This window comes from Oncorhynchus tshawytscha, linkage group LG18, assembly GCF_018296145.1.
Source record: "Oncorhynchus tshawytscha isolate Ot180627B linkage group LG18, Otsh_v2.0, whole genome shotgun sequence".
Lineage (NCBI taxonomy): Eukaryota > Metazoa > Chordata > Actinopteri > Salmoniformes > Salmonidae > Oncorhynchus > Oncorhynchus tshawytscha.
The window spans coordinates 33975517-34001969 of NC_056446.1; the positions used below are offsets into that span (position 1 = coordinate 33975517).

Consider the following 26453-nt stretch of genomic DNA (forward strand, 5'->3'; position numbering starts at 1 on the left):
CTGTACATAAACCCAGCCTAAAACCCCAAACAGCAAGCAATGCAGGTGCATAAGCACGGTGGCTTGGAAAACTCTCTAGAAAGGCCAGAACCTAGGAAGAAACCTAGAGAGGAACCAGGCTATGAGGGGTGGCCAGTCCTCTTCTGGCTGTGCTGGGTGGAGATTATAACAGAACATGGCCAAGATGTTAAAATGTTCATAGATGACCAGCAGGGTCAAATAATAATAATCACAGTGGTTGTCGAGGGTGCAACAGGTAGCCGATCATTCAGAGTATCTCTACTGCTCCTGCTGTCTATAGAGATTTCAAAATTGCAGGTCTGGGACAGGTAGCACGTCCGGTGAACAGGTCAGGGTTCCATAGCCGCAGGCAGAACAGTTGAAACTGGAGCAGCAGCACGGCCAGGTGGACTGGGGACAGCAAGGAGTCATCAAGCCAGGTAGTCCTGAGGCATGGTCCTAGGGCTCAGGTCTTCCAAGAGAGAGTGTTACGGATACAGGTATCCTGTGTGTGTATCCTGTGATTCTTTTCTCTCCTTCTCCCCTCACAGGTGGCAATCATCATTCCCCCAATCAGTCACCAATCAGTCATCAATCAGAATACACACCTACACCTGTTTCCACCCTATCACATTCCCTTTCCCTTCCCTAAAAACCCTGTCAGTTGTTTTCTCAGGAGCTCGATCTCTCCATCTCTCTGTCACGTTCTGACCTTTATTTTCCTTTGTTTTGTCTTTATTTAGTATGGTCATGGTGTGAGTTGGGGTGGGCAGTCTATGTTTTGTGTTTCTATGTTTAGGTTTCTGTTTTTCCGTGTCTGTGTTTGTCACCACACTGGACTGTTTCGGTTTGGTTTTCGTTCATGTTCACATTTATTGTTTTGTATTTCATAGTGTTCAGTTTATGTTTTATAATAAACGATATGGACACTTACCACGCTGCAGGCGAAGAGGAGGAAATCTGCCATTACACTCTCTCTCGTTATTGAGCTCTCTTTTGGTTTTTGCACCTACATGTCACTTTGTCTGTAAACCTGTGAGTATTGTTTTGTTATGGTGTTTGATGGTGGGAAAAGGGGGTACCAAGACAAGTCGCCCATGGGCATACACTACCCGTAGGTAAACTTTGTTTAAGAACACTAGTTAGAACTGGGCGGACCACCCACTCTATTTTTGGTTAGTTAGTTAGTTAGCTGTATTGAAGTAGGCTAGTCTAGCTTAGGGGTGTTTTTGGATATTTGTTTCTTTCCTTGGGTCCAGCTCAGCCCCTGAGCTGCCCCCCTTTACCGTGTGTTTGAAAATAAACCCTGAGTGTTTGACGGTAATTTAGTTGTCTGTGTTTTTTTCGTTCTCACTGTTACTTTGTCACTATTATAATTTGCATGAGTTATGTTACGGGTCTCGTTACCATCCCCCCCAGACTTCCGGGCCAAAGGGATTCGTAACAGAAAGAAAGAAAGAGAATTAGAGAGAGCATACTTAAATTCACACAGGACACCGGATAAGACAGGAGAAATACTCCAGATATAACAGACTGACCCTAGCCCCCTGACACATAAACTATTGCAGCATAAATACTGGAAGCTGAGACAGGAGGGGTCGGGAGACACCGTGGCCCCATCCGACGATACCCCCGGACAGGGCCAAACAGGCCGGATATAACCCCACCCACTTTGCCAAAGAACAGCCCCCACACCACTAGAGGGATATCTTCAACCACCAACTTACCATCCTGAGACAAGGCCGAGTATAGCCCACAAAGATCGCCATGGCACAACCCAAAGGGGGGCGCCAACCCAGACAGGAAGATCACGTCAGTGACTCAACCCACTCAAGTGACACATCCCTCCTAGGGACGGCATGGAAGAGCACCAGTAAGCCAGTGACTCAGCCCCTGTAATAGGGTTAGAGGCAGAGAATCCCAGTGGAGAGAGGGGAACCAGCCAGGCAGAGACAGTAAGGGCAGTTCGTTGCCCCAGTGCCTTTCCGTTCACCTTCACACTCCTGGGCCAGACTACACAAAATCACAGGACCTACTGAAGAGATGAGTCTTCAGTAAGGACTTAAAGGTTGAGACCGAGTGTGCGTCTCTCACATGGTTAGGCAGAGCATTCCATAAAAATGGAGCTGTATAGGAGAAAGCCCTTTCTCCAGCTGTTTGCTTAGAAATTCTAGGGACAATTTGGAGGCTTGTGTCTTGTGACCGTAGTGTACGACAGGACCAAATCAGAGAGATAGGTAGGAGCAAGCCCTTGTAATGGTTTGTAGGTTAGCAGTAAAACCTTGAAATCAGCCCTTGCCTTAACGGGAAGCCAGTGTAGAGAAGCTAGCACTGGAGTAATATGATACAATTTTTGGGTTCCTGTCAAGATTCTAGCAGCCGTATTTAGCACTAACTGAAGTTTATTTAGTGCCTTATCCGGGTAGCCGGAAAGTAGAGCATTGCAGTAGTCTAACCTAGAAGTGACAAAAGCATAGCTACATTTTTCTGCGTAATTTTTGGACAGAAGGTTTCTGATTTTTGCAAATGTTATGTAGATGGAAAAAAGCTGTCCTTGAAACAGTCTTGATATGTTCGTCAAAAGAGAGATCAGGGTCCAGAGTTACGCCGAGGTCCTTCAGAGCTTTATTTGAGATGACTGTACAAAAAAAAGAGATTAATTGTCAGATTCAGGAGAAGATCTCTTTGTTTCATGGGACCTAGATCAAGATTCTCTGTTTTGTCCGAGTTTAAAAGTACACCTATCCTGTGTCCTCAGATCAGTGCAGATGAAGGAAATTAAATATTGAGATTAATCTGTTTTAGAGTTTTTACATGATGCATAGGAAGTGTAGTGTACTGTTTTTTAAATTCTGTTTCTGTATATGAATTACAAATCAGCCTTTAATTAACGAGTTAATTAAATAATGTGTTCTAGTCAATTGCATAGTTACAATGTGCCCCAGGATCAGGATTGGTAAACACTGTTGAAGTGTATATTGTAAGACATACATGCTGTCACATTCGTCGTATGAATCGGACCAAGGCGCAGCATGGTATGCGTACATTCTTTATTACATTAGAATGAACACTGAACAAACTAACCAAAATAACAAAACGTGAAGCTATACTTATGAGTGCTGACAGGCAACTACACATAGACAAGAACCCACAAACAACAAAGGAAAATGGCTACCTAAATATGATCCCCAATTAGAGACAACGATAAACAGCTTCCTCTGATTGGGAACCATATCAGGCCACCATAAACATACAAATACCTAGACCTACAAAACCTTAGACATACAAAAACCCTAGACAATTCAAAACCCCTAGACAATACAAAAACTAGCGTACCCACCCTAGTCACACCCTGACCTAACCAAAATACACTGCTCAAAAAAATAAAGGGAACACTTAAACAACACAATGTAACTCCAAGTCAATCACACTTCTGTGAAATCTGTGAAAACTGTCCACTTAGGAAGCAACACTGATTGACAATACATTTCACATGCTGTTGTGCAAATGGAATAGACAACAGGTGGAAATTATAGGCAATTAGCAAGACACCCCCAATAAAGGAGTGGTTCTGCAGGTGGTGACCACAGACCACTTCTCAGTTCCTATGCTTCCTGGCTGATGTTTTGGTCACTTTTGAATGCTGGCGGTGCTTTCACTCTAGTGGTAACATGGTAACATGAGACGGAGTCTACAACCCACACAAGTGGCTCAGGTAGTGCAGCTCATCCAGGATGGCACATCAATGCGAGCTGTGGCAAGAAGGTTTGCTGTGTCTGTCAGCGTAGTGTCCAGAGCATGGAGGCGCTACCAGGAGACAGGCCAGTACATCAGGAGACGTGGAGGAGGCCGTAGGAGGGCAACAACCCAGCAGCAGGACCGCTACCTCCACATTTGTGCAAAGAGGAGCAGGAGGAGCACTACCAGAGCCCTGCAAAATGACCTCCAGCAGGCCACAAATGTGCATGTGTCTGCTCAAACGGTTAGAAACAGACTCCATGAGGGTGGTATGAGGGCCCGACGTCCACAGGTGGGGGTTGTGCTTACAGCCCAACACCGTGCAGGACGTTTGGCATTTGCCAGAGAACACCAAGATTGGCAAATTCTCCACTGGCGCCCTGTGCTCTTCACAGATTAAAGCAGGTTCACACTGAGCACATGTGACAGACGTGACAGAGTCTGGAGACGCTGTGGATAACATTCTGCTGCCTGCAACATCCTCCAGCATGACTGGTTTGGCGGTGGGTCAGTCATGATGTGGGGTGGCATATCTTTGGGGGGCCGCACAGCCCTCCATGTGCTCGCCAGAGGTAGCCTGACTGCCATTAGGTACCGAGATGAGATCCTCAGACCCCGTGTGAGACCATATGCTGGTGCGGTTGGCCCTGGGTACCTCCTAATTCAAGACAATGCTAGACCTCATGTGGCTGGAGTATGTCAGCAGTTCCTGCAAGAGGAAGGCATTGATGCTATGGACTGGCCCGCCCGTTCCCCAGACCTGAATCCAATTGAGCACATCTGGGACATCATGTCTCGCTCCATCCACCAACGCCACGTTGCACCACAGACTGTCCAGGAGTTGGCGGATGCTTTAGTCCAGGTCTGGGAGGAGATTCCTCAGGAGACCATCCGCCACCTCATCAGGATCATGTCCAGGCGTTGTAGGGAGGTCATACAGGCACGCGGAGGCCACACACACTACTTACTGAGCCTCATTTTGACTTGTTTTACGGACATTACATCAAAGTTGGATCAGCCTGTAGTGTGGTTTTCCACTTTAATTTTGAGTGTGTCTCCAAATCCAGACCTCCATGGGTTGATAAATTTGATTTCCATTGATAATTTTTGTGTGATTTTGTTGTCAGCACATTCAACTATGTAAAGAACAAAGTTTTTAAGAAGAATATTTCATTCATTCAGATCTAGGATGTGTTATTTTAGTGTTAGTGTAGCAAATATCAGCAAGGCAAGCTTACAAAATTGTATATTCAATTTTGCTTTATCTTGCTCGATTTTTTGCAATCCCTGTTTCACAAGACGGCAGCCTGGTTTGCTTGTTTTCTCAGGAGACCCTAAAACATTAAACAATACGAATTACCATTGTATTCTCATGTCAGAACATGCATAAAGCAAGCTAATGTTGGCTAGTCAGTTAGCTTACTAAATAGCGATTTTTCTAAATGAACTTCATGACAAAAAAATATACATAATCGCTTGTCTCTATATGAACTATTATTCCTCTCAACTGTACATGTTTTTTGCATGATTCGTTATGACATTATAATGACTTACATTTGCTTCCTTGCAAGCGCTTTTGTCAGCCATCTTTACTGAAGAAAGTCTCCAGCGTTGGGTTGCATAACATCAAATTTGTCATGGGAACCACTCGATATGATAGGTCATCATTCCAAGATGGCACAGACGTCTTTTGTCCTCGTCTTGTCGTGTCCTATATATATATATATATTTACAACTTTCTTCGCATACCTTTTTATATATATTTTTATTTTCCATAAACTCATCTTCAAAACACTCTCCTGCAACCCGCCTCACCAATTTATATTTATAAAAAAAGAAAGTATTATTTACCTCAAATCTGTAATCCTCCATAGAAGCTAACCAGAAGCTAGCCAGAAGCTAGCCAGAAGATAGCCTGAAGCTAATCAGAAGCTAGTTAGCTTCTTTACTGGCTAATCTTTAGTATTCAGCTAACCACGGTTTAGCTCGAAAATCTATTGCCAGTTTTGTACGGCGCGGCTCGGACCGGAACATACCGGACCTATTTTTCTCTCCATGTCCCTGGATTTCAACCACTAACTCTAGACATTTCTACCTGGATCTCGCAGCTAGCTAGCTGCTATCCGGCTTTCGTCGATTCCGGAGCAAACATCAATTATTCCGGAGCTAGCCAGCCGAAGAGTTCCATCAATCACTCCTGGGCTACAATCACCTATCCGGACCCGTTTTACTGCCAACGCGGAGCCCCACTGGGCCTTCACAACTGGACTACCGATGTTATCTACCCGAGGGAGTTATCCGGCTGGCTCCTCCGTCGCGACGGTACCTGAAGGCCCATCTGCAGTCCGCTAACCGTTAGCTGTCTCAGCGACTTCTATCTGAATAGACCTATCGGACAATGTATTTCTTTTTTTTCTTTTCTTTTTCTTGGGCCTCTATAACTATATCTATTTTTATTTGATTTTTTGTGTGAATTGTATTCATCCCCTCTACCACACGGAACCCCACTAATCCTACCGATGGAAACGCACGAGGTGGCTAATAACAGACCTCCATCCTATGCTAGCTTGCTACCGATGGTCCGGCTAGCTGTCTAAATCGCCGTGACCCCAACCAACCTCACTACTCACTGGACCCTTTTGATCACTCGACTAAGCATGCCGCTCCTTAATGTCAATATGCCTTGTCCATTGCTGTTCTGGTTAGTGTTTCTTGGCTTATTTCACTGTAGAGGCTCTAGTCCTGCTCACTATACCTTATCCAACCTATTAGTTCCACCACCCACACATGCAATGACATCTCCTGGTTTCAATGATGTTTCTAGAGACAATATCTCTCTCATCATCACTCAATACCTAGGTTTATCTCCACTGTATTCACATCCTACCATACCTTTGTCTGTACATTATACCTTGAAGCTATTTTATCGCCCCCAGAAACCTCTTTTTACTCTCTGCTCCAGATGTTCTAGACAACCAATTCTTATTGCTTTTAGCCGTACCCTTATCCTACTCCTCCTCTGTTCTTCTGGCGATGTAGAGGTGAATCCAGGCCCTGCAGTGCCTAGCTCCACTCCTATTCCCCAGGCGCTCTCTTTTGATGACTTCTGTAACCGTAATAGCCTTGGTTTCATGCATGTTAACATTAAAAGCCTCCTCCCTAAGTTTGTTCTATTCACTGCTTTAGCACACTCTGCCAACCCGGATGTTCTAGCTGTGTCTGAATGCTGGCTTAGGAAGACCACCAAAAATTCTGAAATTTTCATCCCAAACTACAACATTTTCAGACAAGATAGAACTGCCAAAGGGGGCGGTGTTGCAATCTACTGAAAAGATAGCCTGCAGAGTTTTGTCCTACTATCCAGGTCTGTACCCGAACAATTTGAACTTTTACTTTTAAAAATCCACCTCTCTAAAAACAAGTATCTCACCGTTGCCGCCTGCTATAGACCACCCTCTGCCCCCAGCTGTGCTCTGGACACCATATGTGAACTGATTGCCCCCCATCTATCTTCAGAGCTCGTGCTGCTAGGCGACCTAAACTGGAACATGCTTAACACCCCAGCCATCCTACAATCTAAGCTTGATGCCCTCAATCTCACACAAATTATCAATGAACCTAGCAGGTACCTCCCCAAAGCCTTAAACACGGGCACCCTCATAGATATTATCCTAACCAACTTGCCCTCTAAATACACCTCTGCTGTCTTCAACCAAGATCTCAGCGATCACTGCCTCATTGCCTGCATCCGTAATGGGTCAGCGGTCAAACGACCTCCACTCATCACTGTCAAACGCTCCCTGAAACACTTCAGCGAGCAGGCCTTTCTAATCGACCTGGCCGGGGTATCCTGGAAGGATATTGATCTCATCCCGTCAGTAGAGGATGCCTGGGTATTTTTTTAAATGCCTTACTAACCATCTTAAATAAGCATGCCCCATTCAAGAAATTTAGAACCAGGAACAGATATAGCCCTTGGTTCTCCCCAGACCTGACTGCCCTTAACCAACACAAAAACATCCTATGGCGTTCTGCATTAGCATCGAACAGCCCCCGTGATATGCAGCTGTTCAGGGAAGCTAGAAACCATTATACACAGGCGGTTAGAAAAGCCAAGGCTAGCTTTTTCAAGCAGAAATTTGCTTCCTGCAACACTAACTCAAAAAAGTTCTGGGACACTGTAAAGTCCATGGAGAATAAGAACACCTCCTCCCAGATGCCCACTGCACTGAAGATAGGAAACACTGTCACCACTGATAAATCCACCATAATTGAGAATTTCAATAAGCATTTTTCTACGGCTGGCCATGCTTTCCACCTGGCTACTCCTACCCCGGTCAACAGCACTGCACCCCCCACACCAACTCGCCCAAGCCTTCCCCATTTCTCCTTCTCCCAAATCCAGTCAGCTGATGTTCTGAAAGAGCTGCAAAATCTGGACCCCTACAAATCAGCCGGGCTAGACAATCTGGACCCTTTCTTTCTAAAATTATCTGCCGAAATTGTTGCCACCCCTATTAGTAGCCTGTTCAACCTGTCTTTCGTGTCGTCTGAGATTCCCAAAGATTGGAAAACAGCTGCGGTCATCCCCCTCTTCAAAGGGGGGGACACTCTTGACCCAAACTGCTACAGACCTATATCTATCCTACCCTGCCTTTCTAAGGTCTTCGAAAGCCAAGTCAACAAACAGATTACCGACCATTTCGAATCTCACCATACCTTCTCTGCTATGCAATCTGGTTTCAGAGCTGGTCATGGGTGCACCTCAGCCACACTCAAGGTCCTAAACGATATCTTAACCGCCATCGATAAGAAACATTACTGTGCAGCCGTATTCATTGATCTGGCCAAGGCATTCGACTCTGTCAATCACCACATCCTCATCGGCAGACTCGACAGCCTTGGTTTCTCAAATGATTGCCTCGCCTGGTTCACCAACTACAGTGCCTGAAGTGGAACGACATTTATTGGATATTTCAAATTTTTTAACAAATCAAAAACTGAAAAATTGGGCGTGCCCCCTTGTTAACTTTGCGACCTTTTGCTGTGACATTTCAGGCTTCAAACATAAAGATATAAACTATTTTCAAAACAGCAAGGAATGGGAAAAAGCAGTTTCAGTCTCTTGGATTCAGATGTGCAAAACTGATATGAGACATACCCTTGTTGGAAGACAAATCTGCGACTTGCAGCTGTAATCCACAGCAAAACCATCTTCCCTGGTGAAGCAGGCCCAAACCATGATGCTGCCACACCATGTTTGACAGTAATGGTGTGTTCAATGAGGTGTTGCTGAATAATTTTTGTTGCCAAAAAGTTCAATTTTGCCCAATTTTTCAGTTTTTGATTTGTTAAAAAAGTTTGAAATATCCAATAAATGTCGTTCCACTTCATGATTGTGTCCCACTTGTTGTTGATTCATCACAAAAAAATACAGTTTTATATCTTTATGTTTGAAGCCTGAAATGTGGCAAAAGGTCGCAAAGTTCAAGGGGGCCGAATACTTTCGCAAGGCACTGTATATTTTACATTGTTTGCAAACTGATATGTGACACATATTAATGACAAAATAACATGAAAAATAGACAAGCCCCTTTTTAATTTCAAATTGTATTTATTTTTTCTACAAATGTTGCCACTGTATACCACACATGCTCATTGCTCACATGAAGCACACCAAACAAAAGACAATGAAACAATTAACTAAACTCCTAAATTATGGTTAAGAAATAAACCAAAATGTGTTTCTCAGAAGTGTAGCAGGTTGAGAACTCTGCAAACAATGTTTCCAGAAAGATAGAGGTAAATGACTGTAATACATGCGTTAACAGAAATGAATCTAACCAAATTACCTGGATTAGTGGTACATTTACTAGGCCTACTGGTTACATATGTCATGGGGAATTGATTAAAAAAACAAAACAAAGGACAAACAATTCACATAATGAAACAATGAATGAGCAAAAATTGGTGGGAGACAGTGGAGCATATTCTGGAGAGCTGAGTGCATGTATTTTGGAGAGAGATGCCCATATCGTCCCCACACATCCCTCCCCTTCTTCTTGTCTCAACATTTTGAATTATACTCAGGACACATTATCTTCACATATGTTAGATGCTTTTCACTGACCCGTCCAACTCAATAATCAGCTAGGCCTATTGCCATACGCGCTGCCCAAATTGCTGGCTTCCCAAATACTAGGTATAGGCCTACATGTATGCACTTATGATTTGAAACAATCCACAGCTATTTATTTTAAGAAGCTAATGATCCTCTATGGCTAAGTCAAGCTCTCTTGTAATATATTTTGAATTATTTTATTTAGACAGGAGTAATTATATAAAAAATATATATAATTATAAAAAATACAGTTTTATATCTTTATGTTTGAAGCCTGAAATGTGGCAAAAGGTCGCAAAGTTCAAGGGGGCCGAATACTTTCGCAAGGCACTGTACTTCTCTGATAGAGTTCAGTGTGTCAAATCGGAGGGTCTGCCTTCCGGACCTCTGGCAGTCTCTATGGGGGTGCCACAGGGTTCAATTCTTGGACCGACTCTCTTCTCTGTATACATCAATGATGTCGCTCTTGCTGCTGGTGAGTCTCTGATCCACCTCTACGCAGACGACACCATTCTGTATACTTCTGGCCCTTCTTTGGACACTGTGTTAACAACCCCCCAGGCAAGCTTCAATGCCATACAACTCTCCTTCCGTGGCCTCCAATTGCTCTTAAATACAAGTAAAACTAAATGCATGCTCTTCAACCGATCGCTGCCTGCACCTGCCCGCCTGTCCAACATCACTACTCTGGACGGCTCTGACTTAGAATACATGGACAACTACAAATACCTAGGTGCCTGGTTAGACTGTAAACTCTCCTTCCAGACCCACATCAAACATCTCCAATCCAAAGTTAAATCTAGAATTAGCTTCCTATTTCGCAACAAAGCATCCTTCACTCATGCTGCCAAACATACCCTTGTAAAACTGACCATCCTACCAATCCTCGACTTCGGTGATGTCATTTACAAAATAGCCTCCAATACCCTACTCAATAAATTGGATGCAGTCTATCACAGTGCAATCCATTTTGTCACCAAAGCCCATATACTACCCACCACTGCGACCTGTATGCTCTCGTTGGCTGGCCCTCGCTTCATACTCATCGCCAATCCCACTGTCTCCATGTCATCTACAAGACCCTGCTAGATAAAGTCCCCCCTTATCTCAGCTCGCTGGTCACCATAGCATCACCCACCTGTAGCACGTGCTCCAGCAGGTATATCTCTCTGGCCACCCCCAAAACCAATTTTTTCTTTGGCCGCCTCCCCTTCCAGTTCTCTGCTGCCAAAGACTGGAACGAACTACAAAAATCTCTGAAAATGGAAACACTTATCTCTCTCACTAGCTTTAAGCACCAACTGTCAGAGCAGCTCACAGATTACTGCACCTGAACATAGCCCACCTATAATTTAGCCCAAACAACTACCTCTTTCCCTACTGTATTTATTTTATTTATTTATTTATTTTGCTCCTTTGCACCCCATTATTTTTATTTCTACTTTGCACATTCTTCCACTGCAAATCTACCATTCAGGTGTTTTACTTGCTATATTGTATTTACTTTGCCACCATGGCCTTTTTTTTTTTTGCCTTTACCTCCCTTATCGCACCTCATTTGCTCACATCGTATTTAGACTTGTTTATACTTTATTATTGACTGTATGTTTGTTTTACTCCATGTGTAACTCTGTGTCGTTGTATGTGTCGAACTGCTTTGCTTTATCTTGGCCAGGTCGCACTTGTAAATGAGAACTTGTTCTCAACTTGCCTACCTGGTTAAGTAAAGGTGAAATGAATAAAATAAATAAAAATTGCCCAGCGTTTGCCACTGGTGATTTGCATAAAGTTGGGAAATGCTGAACTTGTTCCTTGCCTCCCACGCCACGTTCGCAAGCTACATACGTTTTGTTGTCTAGACAGCAGTGTGTGACAGAAAAAAAGTTTACCTCCACTTAGCTTTGCATTTTTGTAAATGTAGTTCCAGTATATGGGGCAGTCAAAACAACACCAGAGATATTAGCGAAGGGGGAAATTAGCAATTTCATTTGGCAATGAATGAAGGAACATATAACACCCCACCCAGCAGACTGTCGACCAATCGCTTTCACATTGTCATGCAGCGTCACGCGGTTGCTAAGCTAATCGTCACGCAGTCCCTTCTCAAACTCAGGGTATGAGTCGACAAACCTGCCTATTTTCCTCAAAAGTATGTCACAATTCCAAAGCAATATGATATTACAGAGAACAAGTTCATTATCTCACATCTGAAAATATTTCAAATGTTGTACTTCTTGTTCACAAAATTCATGCTAATGTTGGGTTTTTGAGCCAGTACCCAATTGACTCCCATTCACTCCTTGGAGGAGATCTCCTTGTCCCAGAATCGCCCAGAATGCACCGGGCGGCCCATTGACGACACTTGGGCAACGTACACAATGGCCGTTAATTCGATCCCAATATAGTTTCCCATCTCCTCAGAAGTATCTCTTACCACACTGCACTGGGTCCATACTTTGATGCACTATTTTTAGGCCTGGCCCGGGCTGATGCATTTCTAAAGAAAAAAGATAAACAAAACACATTCTTTCAAATGAAATACAGTGGACATATTGTGTTATTGTGATGTGGTGGGACTGTAAAGTAGACCGCAGCAGAAACCCATCACATATGAATTATACCCTGTTTATCATCTCTCTGTCTCCCTCTCGCTCTCTCTGTCTAGACCCCATCACTCCATCCATGGGCACCTGACTTTGACTGAAAGTGGGGGTGCAACAAGTGAGGTGACCTTCCTCTTGAAATGATTGCATTTTTAAAACAATTTTCCTGCAATTCTTCACTGTTTCTTAACTTGAGAGTCTCCATCTCCCCCAGCCTGTGTCTGTATCAATCCTGTCTATTATTTGGAGTGACTGGGGTGTGATGGAGGCCCATGTTGGGCCATCATGGCAGGGTTCTCCCTTATCACCAGAGAGATAAGAACCTCCTCTGCACCCAGAGGTAGGCATGTCATGTCCCGTTGCTGATGTGGCCGGTTAAAATAGAGGATGAGAGGGACTGGTTGATAAGCCCAGGGATAAGGCTACCAGTACTGTTTGCTCTGCCAAGTTATCACCAAGGGGAAATGGGCAACACTGGACGAGTAGTATTTGTAACACTAACACTTGAAATACCACATAGGGACGCTGTTATTGTTAATTAAGGTATGGTGTAATATAGGGTGCATAGCAGAGGAATAGTAGAGACGGGACCATGAGAGACATCAGTCTCTACTGTACAGAGACTGGGGAATGGAGCTCGGGTGACGTCTGACTGTATGTTACGGAGACCAACATTTCCCCAACAGACCAGTTTCACCCATTCTTGGTTGCTGAGCCAAAACTTTGGTTCTGGACAGACCATTCTGGAAGTGTTTATTTTAAGATCAGTGCATTCCCAGGCTCCAGAGGGAAAGCAAGCAAGCTTCTGTGGAAAATAGCAACACCGTTTCCATTTACGTTGATGCTGTTTAAGTGTATTTATCTTATTATAAAAATAGAGCATGCATTAGTGGGATTTTAATGGAAGGCTATTTCTCTTGGAATCGAATCAAGAGCAAGAATGTAAATCGTTGTGAATAATGAGTGGGACTAAAGTCCTCTTATGAGGCTTGTCTCATTGGTCATGTCTAATAGCCTTGGCTGAACTTTTGAATTTTTCGAAAACGAATGAATCTTTCCCCTCAACTCAATATTCTAGGGACTTGTAAGAGCATCACTTAACATTCCATCTGAGTAGCACAGAGGTAGAAGAGCGTATCCTAACAACCACACAAAGTGGAAACAAACATGTCTGTTGAAAGATAAAGTGCGAGAGGGGAACTCTCACACTTCAAATGACATACAAGTGATTACATTGTCTCTCATTGAACTAATTCACTGTAAGCCTGAGCCTGCTGTCACATTTAAAATTTGCCCGCAAATATAAATAAGCACAGATATACTACTGCTACTAGGTATTATTTAGTTCATTTAGTTCATTTAGTACATTTAGGTTAAATTAAATGCCTGTCCTAGTGGACTAGGTTCAAGTCTGCGGTGCAGTGGCCAAGGGAGCAATAAACAGTATTGGGACTGGGCCAGAATCAGCAGCATATACGTCATCGTAAAGGAGGGGCTATGTAGATTTCGTAGAGTAATGTAAGGGAGGATGCTGTCTGCTATTTCCACTTTTCCATCAATAAAAGCTAGCCGATTCAAATTACTGAATTAAAAAGAAAAAAGGAAATCATATTCTCAAGGGGGCATTAGTCCAGAATACAATTAACATGGCATCGAAATGTCCTAAATGCGACAAGACAGTTTATTTTGGTAAGTGCATTTTTCATATGATCGTGCATATCCTTCCATGCTATCCTCCCATGTGTTTTATGTACGACCCCCACACCCCGAGTCAGCTATGTAATGACTATTGTAGTCACCGTCATTTTGTCTAAAATCTGAGCCAACTGTTGTAACGTTATAATTATACCGTATACATATTAACCTATAGATTGGGGGTAGGCCTAATAAACAGTTGTACTGCCTTTGATATATTGTATAAGAATGAACCAGTATTAGGCTATTTACTATAAGTATTGGTCAGCCTGCCGTTCCTATAGAGACTAAACCAATTATGCCTGGTTCCTGACTGTAAATTACTTCAGACGTTCTGTGTGGTATAGTCTACATGTGCTTATGCAGTCTTTGTGTTGATTGACAAACCAAAGCCATGTCCTTGCAGGTGTGATCATTTATTATTTCATGAGGTCATATGGGAAACCTACTGTATGACTTCATGTAGCTCGTGGCTATACATCGGTCATATCAGTCCAATAAAACGCCAGCGGTGCGATAGGATTTCCGCGCACACACCACTTACCTGCAGCTGACCAGTTGGGTTTTTGGAGGGATATAAAGTGAAAACATCTGTCCCCAGATTAGTGACATAAGCAGACTATCCCATTGATGGCTATTAGGTGGATCTAAAAGCAATCTCTTATCCTTAACCGATAGCCTGTTTACAGTATGACCATTCAGGGAATGTGTTCGTAGTTTAAACAAATTTGAGATAGCCTTTAGCCTAGCTCCGTGGCACAATAAAGAGATTGAGCTAATGCAATTAATAAGGTATAGGCTATTAATGTTGCTGCGCAGATAGATTGTCACTATACCTTGCATATACATTATTAATTCGTAGCATATGTGTGATGGATCGACTTTGCCCTGATCTATCTCTGGAGAACAATAGGATTCCCATTTCAGCACTAACTGGCATGGACAGCTCCCAGCCTCCCAAATAATGAAATGGAATGGAGCCGCGCACGAGCCAGCCGGCCAAACCGCACCCTTAAAATGACAGAGCATGCGTGTAGTGTGAGACACTCTAAAAGAAAAACGGTTTCAACATGTTCATTCATATGGTCGATCCAGACCTGTTGGTCTCTGTTGAAACTGAAACATACTGTACATGGTTCAAACCATTATCATTCATTTTTTATCCCACTTTCCTGTCATAGAAAGCCCCTATACACCACAGTAAAAAACTAAATAAATAAATCGTTTTGATAGTTCTTCTTAGACTAAATTAGAATCATTTTTTGTTCATTCATAAATTAAAAACAGTAAGCAGATGGTACTTGCTTCTGGGGTTCTTTATTTTTTGTGTTTGATAGTCAGTGGCAGTGTCAGAATGAAACCTCTGGAAACCTTGCAACACTTTTCACTCATCTTGAAGCATCTGTTTCTTTTGCCTAATTAGTCCCCAAATGGGCAATGGTTTGGGTTTTCCATCTGGTAATGAACGACTGAATAAATACCTGGTAGCCTTTCACTTGAAATCTGCTCGCTGTCTGAGACATTGAAAACTAAGCATCTTAGTACTTTCACTTATGGAAAGGCCCCTCTGAGCCATAATTTTGTAGCTTGTCAGTCTCTTTTTGTTTGTTCCCATTATTTACACACGGCCCCCCCTTAGGTTCCTAGTTCCTTTAGTCCCTGTCTGCTTAATGGTATCCTTGAGTGCTGCTATATCTACAGTGTTTACTTCTCTCAGTCTACTCCCACTCTCATTACGAAATACCTCATATTCTGTCCGTGTCCCTCTGCCTCAGGAGTTTAGATGATGTATGTTATGTAATTCCCAGTCTTTGATTCATGCCCCATGACTTCTCCTCATTTTAACATTGTAATCTGGGTCATTACATAATAGTCATCACCCATATCTCTGAAAGTGTACTGACTTTGTGGGTAATTTAGTGTTGCCCGTTGCTGTCCTTGAATGCTACTGATAATAATAATCCTCACTCCTCTCTGACTGTCAGAGTTCTCGACTGTCCCAATTAACACCCTATTCCCTATGTAGTGCACAACTTTTGACCAGAGGCCTACCTGTGCCATGGTCAAAAGTAGTGCACTACATAGGGAATAGTGTGCCATTTGTGATTCAGCCATAGAGTCCTGCTCCCACACTGCCACTGGATGGATCTCATCAACAGATACAGGAAGAGACATAATCACATTTGTACCAAAGGGCAAACAAAATACCCCTTAATCAACATTGATTATTTAGAATGAACAACCCCCCACAGCCTCCTTTCTCACTTCCTCTCCCTGTGTGCGTGTGTGCGTGTGTGCGTGTGTGTGCGTGTGTGCGTGTGTGTGCGTGTGTGCGTGTGTGTGTGCGTGCGTGTGTGTGTGTGTGTGTGCGTGTGTGTGTGCGTGTGTGTGTGTGTGTGCGTGCGTGTGTGCGTGCGTGTGTGTGTGTGCGTGCGTGCCTGCGTGTGTGTGTGCATGTGTGTGTGTGTGCGTGCGTGCGTGCGTGTGTGTGTGTGTGTGCGTGCGTGTGTGCGTGCGTGCGTGTGTGTGTGCTATGCTTGTGCAGCTAGACAAAGTAGAGGGAGAGAACAAGAGAGAGACTGGAAGGGCAGGAAGAGACACAGACGGAGAGAGTGAGAGAAAGACAGACAGACGGACAGAGAGAGTGAGAGAGAGGGAGTGAGAGAAAACACCCTGCAGGGACAGCACAAAGTGCTCACAGCCTCCCACTTAACTGTGTCTTGCATTAGTGACAGGTCGCCAATCTAAAGAGGATGGGATATCTGAGGTTAGAGATAACAGCCTTATCTTCACTACATTTCTATATACTGTATTGACCAACACTCTTTGAATGAAAGGTGTTATCTATAACCTTATAGGATTCTTCGGCTGTCCCCATAGGAGAACCTTTTGAACCCTTTTTGGTTGCAGGTAGAACCCTTTTAGGTTCCATGAAGAACCCTTCCGACTGAAGCAGCTCACTCTGTAACATCTTATACTGAATTGACATGTCCCTCTAAATGGGTAAATTCAACTCCAAATGTCAGTTTCCTGTACAGTAATGTAACCGCTGTCCCCCCCCCATCCCCCACACAGCGGAGAAGGTGACATCTCTGGGGAAAGACTGGCATAAGTTCTGTCTGAAATGTGAGCGTTGTAACAAGACCCTGAACCCAGGGGGCCATGCTGAGGTAAGAGGATTCAGTACCTTACAATCATAGAAAAATAGGTGCTATCTAGAGTGGGCTCCCGAGTGGCACACTGCATCTCAGTGCTAGAGGCGTCACTACAGACCCTGGTTCGATTCCAGGCTGTATCACAACCGCCCGTGATTGGGAGTCCCATAGGGCGGCTTACAATTGGCCCAGCGTCGTCCGGATTAGTGTTTGGCCAGGGTAGGCCATCGTTGTAAATAAGAATTTGTTCTTAACTGACTTCCTTAGCTAAATATAGGTTAAATTAAAAAAATACAAAATAGAATTGAAAAGGGTTCTTTGGCTGACCCCAACGGAGAACCCTTTGAATAACCCTTTTTGGTTCCAAGAAGGTTTCTACATTTTTTCACACAGAAACAGTCAGAAACTGCAGGAAGTGTTGTGTACAATAAAGATGAGTAACTAAGATGACATTTTGGCTCTGTTCCCATAGATCTCTGGGAAGGTTATGGAGGGTTAAGGTCTCACGGGGAGAGTATCGGCATTCTGAGAGAGTATTCTGACGTAGCCTGTTCATCAATATAGGTACTGTACAGTACTATACAGGGACCTAGGCCTGTTACGAACAGAGAGGATTGGCTTCTATAGTTCATTTAGGGTACAGTAGGCTACTAAAGTGTGGGGTGCTATCATGTGTAGTGTGCAGTGCATCTAAAATCCATTGGTTTCCTTTCATTTCTGATGCATGTTTCACAGATCCAAAGATCCCTCTAAAGCTACACCGGCTGTTTTAAACTCAAGTCAGTCATGTAGCATTCAATGCTAGAGTGGGCGTAAATATGTTGTAGTGGCATTTTTACTTCAAGTTATACCAAGATCCACCCCAACAAAGTCCAATGTGTTTGTTCCCAGATACTTCTTCTGCTCATTGTCTTTCCCTCTGTTCACAGCATGATGGAACTCCGTACTGCCACAAGCCATGCTATGCTGCCCTCTTTGGACCAAAAGGTGCAATACATTAGCTTTATAGCCATCCATTATTTAGTTATGTGTGCTTTATGTGGTTCTAAAAACATTTTAATTATTCACAGCAAGCCTATAAGATAGGCCTAATGTGTGCGTTTGCAGAGAGACTTATAAAAGGAAACTATGATCATTGTGTTTGTATGTTGAATGAATTAAGCATTTCTCTCTGTAGGTGTGAATATCGGAGGTGCTGGCTCTTATGTCTACGAGGCGCCTGTCAATGATACCCCTGCCAGCGTTTCCACAGAAACAGAGGCCAAACCTGAGGAGAAGAAAGCTCATGCCAGAGGCCCAGTGAAGGGTAAGCAACATGAAAGAAAAGAGTAACAGATCTGCTGTCATGTTATTATATCCCGTATGAAGATAACCACTGGCTGTAACAAGCCTCATCTTCTCAATCTCTTTTTGACACAGCCGCAAGCTTCTCAACTTTCTCTGGAGAACCCAGTAAATGCCCAAGGTGCAGCAAGACAGTGTATTTCGGTACGTGTGTTATGTTACTGCCCATGCCATATTGGAGCTCTTACTGTATATGCTAATGTGTGTGTGGACACAAACTCACATCCTCCCACTCACATCCTCTGTGAGTGGGTGTCCAGGGGAATATGGTGAGGTGGAGGAATGTTGTTTCCATGGTGATATGTCTGACATTGGTGTGTGTATGTGTATGTGTGTGTGTGTGTGTGTGTGTGTGTGTGTGTGTGTGTGTGTGTGTGTGTGTGTGTGTGTGTGTGTGTGTGTGTGTGTGTGTGTGTGTGTGTGTGTGTGTGTGTGTGTGTGTGTGTGTATGCAGCTGAGAAGGTGACGTCCCTGGGGAAGGACTGGCATCGACCCTGTCTGCGCTGTGAGAGGTGCAGCAAGACCCTGGCCCCAGGCAGTCATGCAGAGGTGACAGACAGAAGACTGGGAGGAGGGGGTGTGGGGGGGAGGGAGGGGGGTGTGGGGGAGGGAGAGGGGGTGTGGGGGAGGGGAGTTATTACAAAGATTCCAGGAATGCAGAACCATAGAAATACAGTTAGACAATGGCTGCTGGGCCACCCTTCACGTACAGTAACACTGACTTGAATGGGAATCAGTCAGATTCACATTTTTTTTCATCAAGTACATTTTCACATACACAGAATTTGACATGAAGTGGTGCTGCTAGCAATATACAAAATATACAAAGAGAATGTATAAAAAGGGATTTACACATAATCTACACATAATCTACATACAGTATATATAATATAAAAACAATAAACATAGAACAATTACACATGATAGAAGAGTAGATTCTAAATGATAGTTGAAAATGTGCTGAGAATATACTGAGAATATACAGAGACTGTACCATTTACAGTGGAATATACTGAGACTATACAGAGACTGTAACATTTACAGTGGAATATACTGAGACTATACAATTTACATTAGAATATACTGAGAATATACAGAGACTGTAACATTTACAGTGGAATATACTGAGACTGTACCATTTACATTAGAATATACAGAGAATATACTGAGACTGTAACATTTACATTAGAATATACAGAGAATATACTGAGACTGTAACATTTACATTAGAATATACAGAGACTGTACCATTTACAGTGGAATATACAGAGACTGTACCATTTACAGTGGAATATACTGAGACTGTACCATTTACAGTGGAATATACAGAGACTGTACCATTTACATTAGAATATAGTGAGACTATAACATTTACAGTAGAATATACTGAGACTGTAACATTTACAGTGGAATATACAGAGACTGTAACATTTACATTAGAATATAGTGAGACTGTAACATTTACATTAGAATATACAGAGACTGTAACATTTACATTAGAATATAGTGAGACTGTAACATTTACATTAGAATATACTGAGACTGTAACATTTACAGTGGAATATACAGAGACTGTAACATTTACATTAGAATATACTGAGACTGTAACATTTACATTAGAATATACAGAGACTGTACCATTTACATTAGAATATACTGAGAATATACTGAGACTGTAACATTTACATTAGAATATACTGAGACTGTAACATTTACATTAGAATATACAGAGACTGTACCATTTAGAGTGGAATATACAGAGACTGTACCATTTACAGTGGAATATACTGAGACTGTAACATTTACATTAGAATATACTGAGACTGTAACATTTACATTAGAATATACAGAGACTGTACCATTTACAGTGGAATATACAGAGACTGTAACATTTACAGTGGAATATACAGAGACTGTACCTTTTACAGTGGAATATACAGAGACTGTACCATTTACATTAGAATATACTGAGAATATACTGAGACTGTAACATTTCCATTAGAATATACAGAGACTGTACCTTTTACAGTGGAATATACAGAGACTGTACCATTTACATTAGAATATACTGAGAATATACTGAGACTGTAACATTTACATTAGAATATACTGAGACTGTAACATTTACATTAGAATATACTGAGAATATACTGAGACTGTAACATTTACATTAGAATATACTGAGAATATACTGAGACTGTAACATTTACATTAGAATATACTGAGAATATACTGAGACTGTAACATTTACAGTGGAATATACTGAGAATATACCATTTACAGTGGAATATACTGAGACTGTAACATTTACAGTGGAATATACAGAGACTGTACCATTTACATTAGAATATACTGAGAATATACTGAGACTGTACCATTTACAGTGGAATATACAGAGACTATACCATTTACAGTGGAATATACAGAGACTATACCATTTACATTAGAATATACTGAGAATATACTGAGACTGTACCATTTACATTAGAATATACTGAGACTGTAACATTTACATTAGAATATACTGAGAATATACTGAGACTGTACCATTTACATTAGAATATACTGAGACTGTAACATTTACAGAATATACAGAGACTGTACCATTTACAGTGGAATATACTGAGACTGTACCATTTACAGTGGAATATACTGAGACTGTAACATTTACATTAGAATATACTGAGAATATACTGAGACTGTACCATTTACAGTGGAATATACTGAGACTGTAACATTTACATGGAATATACTGAGAATATACTGAGACTGTACCATTTACATTAGAATATACTGAGACTGTAACATTTACAGTGGAATATACTGAGAATATACTGAGACTGTACCATTTACATTAGAATATACTGAGACTGTAACATTTACATTAGAATATAGTGAGACTATAACATTTACAGTGGAATATACTGAGACTATACAATTTACATTAGAATATACTGAGAATATACTGAGACTGTAACATTTACAGTGGAATATACTGAGACTGTAACATTTACATTAGAATATACTGAGACTGTAACATTTACATTAGAATATACAGAGACTGTACCATTTACATTAGAATATACTGAGAATATACTGAGACTGTAACATTTACATTAGAATATACTGAGACTGTAACATTTACATTAGAATATACAGAGACTGTACCATTTACAGTGGAATATACAGAGACTGTACCATTTACAGTGGAATATACAGAGACTGTACCATTTACAGTGGAATATACAGAGACTGTAACATTTACATTAGAATATACAGAGACTGTACCTTTTACAGTGGAATATACAGAGACTGAACTTTTACAGAATATACTGTACCTTTTACAGTGGAATATACAGAGACTGTAACATTTACATTAGAATATACTGAGAATATACTGAGACTGTAACATTTACATTAGAATATACAGAGACTGTACCTTTTACAGTGGAATATACAGAGACTGTAACATTTACATTAGAATATACTGAGAATATACTGAGACTGTAACATTTACATTAGAATATACTGAGAATATACTGAGACTGTAACATTTACATTAGAATATACTGAGAATATACTGAGACTGTAACATTTACAGTGGAATATACAGAGACTGTACCATTTACATTAGAATATACTGAGAATATACTGAGACTGTACCATTTACATTAGAATATACTGAGAATATACTGAGACTGTACCATTTACAGTGGAATATACTGAGAATATACTGAGACTGTACCATTTACAGTGGAATATACTGAGAATATACTGAGACTGTACCATTTACAGTGGAATATACTGAGAATATACTGAGACTGTACCATTTACAGTGGAATATACTGAGAATATACTGAGACTGTACCATTTACAGTGGAATATACTGAGAATATACAGAGACTGTACCTTTTACAGTGGAATATACAGAGACTGTACCTTTTACAGTGGAATATACAGAGACTGTAACATTTACATTAGAATATACTGAGAATATACTGAGACTGTAACATTTACATTAGAATATACTGAGAATATACTGAGACTGTAACATTTACATTAGAATATACTGAGAATATACTGAGACTGTAACATTTACATTAGAATATACTGAGAATATACTGAGACTGTAACATTTACATTAGAATATACTGAGAATATACTGAGACTGTAACATTTACATTGGAATATACTGAGACTGTAACATTTACATTAGAATATACTGAGACTGTAACATTTACAGTGGAATATACAGAGACTGTACCATTTACATTAGAATATACTGAGAATATACTGAGACTGTACCATTTACAGTGGAATATACAGAGACTATACCATTTACAGTGGAATATACAGAGACTATACCATTTACATTAGAATATACTGAGAATATACTGAGACTGTACCATTTACATTAGAATATACTGAGACTGTAACATTTACAGTGGAATATACTGAGAATATACTGAGACTGTACCATTTACAGTGGAATATACTGAGACTGTAACATTTACATTAGAATATACTGAGAATATACTGAGACTGTACCATTTACATTAGAATATACTGAGAATATACTGAGACTGTACCATTTACATTAGAATATACTGAGACTGTAACATTTACAGTGGAATATACTGAGACTGTAACATTTACATTAGAATATACTGAGACTGTAACATTTACATTCGAATATACTGAGACTGTAACATTTACATTAGAATATACTGAGACTGTAACATTTACATTAGAATATACTGAGAATATACTGAGACTGTACCATTTACATTAGAATATACTGAGAATATACTGAGACTGTACCATTTACATTAGAATATACTGAGACTGTAACATTTACAGTGGAATATACTGAGACTGTAACATTTACATTAGAATATACTGAGACTGTAACATTTACATTCGAATATACTGAGACTGTAACATTTACATTAGAATATACTGAGACTGTAACATTTACATTAGAATATACTGAGACTGTACTGAGACTGTACCATTTACATTAGAATATACTGACACTGTAACATTTACATTAGAATATACTGAGACTGTAACATTTACATTAGAATATACTGAGAATATGCTGAGAATATACCATTTACAGTGGAATATACAGAGACTATACCATTTACATTAGAATATACTGAGAATATACTGAGACTGTACCATTTACATTAGAATATACTGAGACTGTAACATTTACATTAGAATATACAGAGACTATACCATTTACATTAGAATATACAGAGACTATACAATTTACATTAGAATATACAGAGACTATACCTTTTACAGTGGAATATACAGAGACTATACCATTTACATTAGAATATACTGAGAATATACTGAGACTGTACCATTTACATTAGAATATACTGAGACTGTAACATTTACATTAGAATATACAGAGACTATACCATTTACATTAGAATATACAGAGACTATACAATTTACATTAGAATATACAGAGACTATACAATTTACATTAGAATATACAGAGACTATACAATTTACATTAGAATATACAGAGACTGTAACATTTACATTAGAATATACAGAGACTGTACCTTTTACAGTGGAATATACTGAGACTGTAACATTTACATTAGAATATACTGAGAATATACTGAGACTGTAACATTTACATTAGAATATACTGAGAATATACTGAGACTCTAACATTTACATTAGAATATACTGAGAATATACTGAGACTGTAACATTTACATTAGAATATACTGAGAATATACTGAGACTCTAACATTTACATTAGAATATACTGAGAATATACTGAGACTGTAACATTTACATTAGAATATACTGAGAATATACTGAGACTGTACCATTTACAGTGGAATATACTGAGACTGTAACATTTACATTAGAATATACTGAGACTGTACCATTTACAGTGGAATATACAGAGACTGTAACATTTACATTAGAATATACTGAGACTGTACCATTTACATTAGAATATACTGAGAATATACTGAGACTGTAACATTTACATTAGAATATACTGAGAATATACTGAGACTATACCATTTACAGTGGAATATACTGAGAATATACCATTTACAGTGGAATATACTACAGTGCATATACCCTATGTGTTGTTCTATGTTATTGCAGTGCAAATGCAGTGTAGTGCGGTAGTTCTATTTCTATGGCCATAGATAGATACAGTATTTGTATAGCCATAGACATATATATAGTATTTATATGGCCATATATATATATATATATATTATATATATATATATATATATATATATATATATATATGTAGTATTTATATGGCCATAGTTTTATTTGGTATTTTAGTATTTCTATGGCCATAGTTAGATACAGTATTTCTCTATGGCAATATATATATATATATATATATATATATATATATATATATATATATATATATATATATATATATATATATATATTCTTTTTTGCTGAGTTTTTATATAGTATTTATGTGGCCATAGATAGATACAGATGCCTTTAATGCTGTGTCTGGAACTGTCTCAGTAGAGTACATTATATTCATTCCATTCTGTTACAGCATGATGGACAGGCCTACTGCCACAAACCGTGCTACGCCACCCTGTTTGGGCCCAAAGGTAGGCTCACTCACCCAAAACTTTCTTCCTCTTAACCACATGAAAGATAAAATGCCTTATTGCTATGGTTTACAAGTATTATGATATTTCATACACTGTATATCACCGTATTCTGACGTCTTTCTATTGGCCCATTCCAGGGGTGAACACTGGAGGTGTAGGAAGCTACATCTACCATGAACCCAGCACTGAGGCAGAGACTGAGGCCCAGCCTTGAGATTACCCATACCCACCTCCACCCCCACCCAGACCTCTTCAACATTGCCTCCCTTACCCTGGCCTTGTTACTAACCCCAGTCGTAGATAGACTCACCCTATCTGTATTTCCAACCTCTGCCTACACCTTCGACTATGTTCACACATGCCCTGATTAAATAGTATTGTCTCCTTTAGGCTATTCAGCATCTACAGAAAAAAAACAGATGTTAAATCATGCATAGTGTAGGCCTATTTAGAATGTTCTGTTGTATTTCTACATCAATTTTGTGTACGAACTTTCAACTTTATAGCTTCACCCATCTAGCTTCTCCCTGTGAAATACACAGGAGGTTCATGGGTGTCCCCTACCTCGTTGTTCGTGTCAAATGAACAGTTGTGTGTAAGATGTACAGTACATTGTTTATTAAATGATAAGTCGCCATATGGTTTGACTCTACACAATACAGCACACACCTATAGGGGAAGACTTGGGTGTGGTAGGCCTACTGTTTGTCATTCCCTGAAAAATATGTCCTTTGTTGTGCACCTGTAATGACATGGCTGACACAAATGCTTGATTTCCAAGCTATCCGCTATGGGCCTATTTTCACCCTGCAGTATAGAGACAGAGTAGATAGATAGAACATACGCCTACTAGGAATGTGCATTGGTATTAGCTTATTTTTGTTGGTGATTGAATATGTTTTGTACTTTGGGTCTTTGAGCACCAAATGTGTGTTACTGAGAAGAACAGTGGTCATCAGAGGTTTTCTACAATAAAATTGTGAGAACATGAAAGGTTGTTTTGTGTCTTATTTGGGGAAATTAGTCAGGGTGTTACTTTACAGGAAGCTGCAAATGTATTCCATATTGGTCGCTACAGTCTAATTACAGTATACAACACAACCCCCTACGTGACATCACCAATGTCTACCAGCAGGGTGCGACTACTCGTCATGTA

The 26453-nt window shown here is 40.6% G+C and overlaps 1 protein-coding gene across 1 annotated transcript; it reads left to right on the forward strand.

Moving 5' to 3' along the window:
* Positions 1–13962: 13962 nt before the first annotated feature.
* LOC112217919 (cysteine-rich protein 2-like) lies at positions 13963–26284 on the forward strand. Its single transcript, XM_042300966.1, has 8 exons — positions 13963–14151; positions 17233–17327; positions 18242–18299; positions 18490–18618; positions 18732–18800; positions 19111–19205; positions 25237–25294; positions 25435–26284. The coding sequence occupies exons 1-8, from the start codon at positions 14109–14111 to the stop codon at positions 25509–25511; spliced, it is 624 nt and encodes a 207-aa protein (XP_042156900.1). The 5' UTR covers positions 13963–14108; the 3' UTR covers positions 25512–26284.
* The last annotated feature ends 169 nt before the right edge of the window (positions 26285–26453 follow it).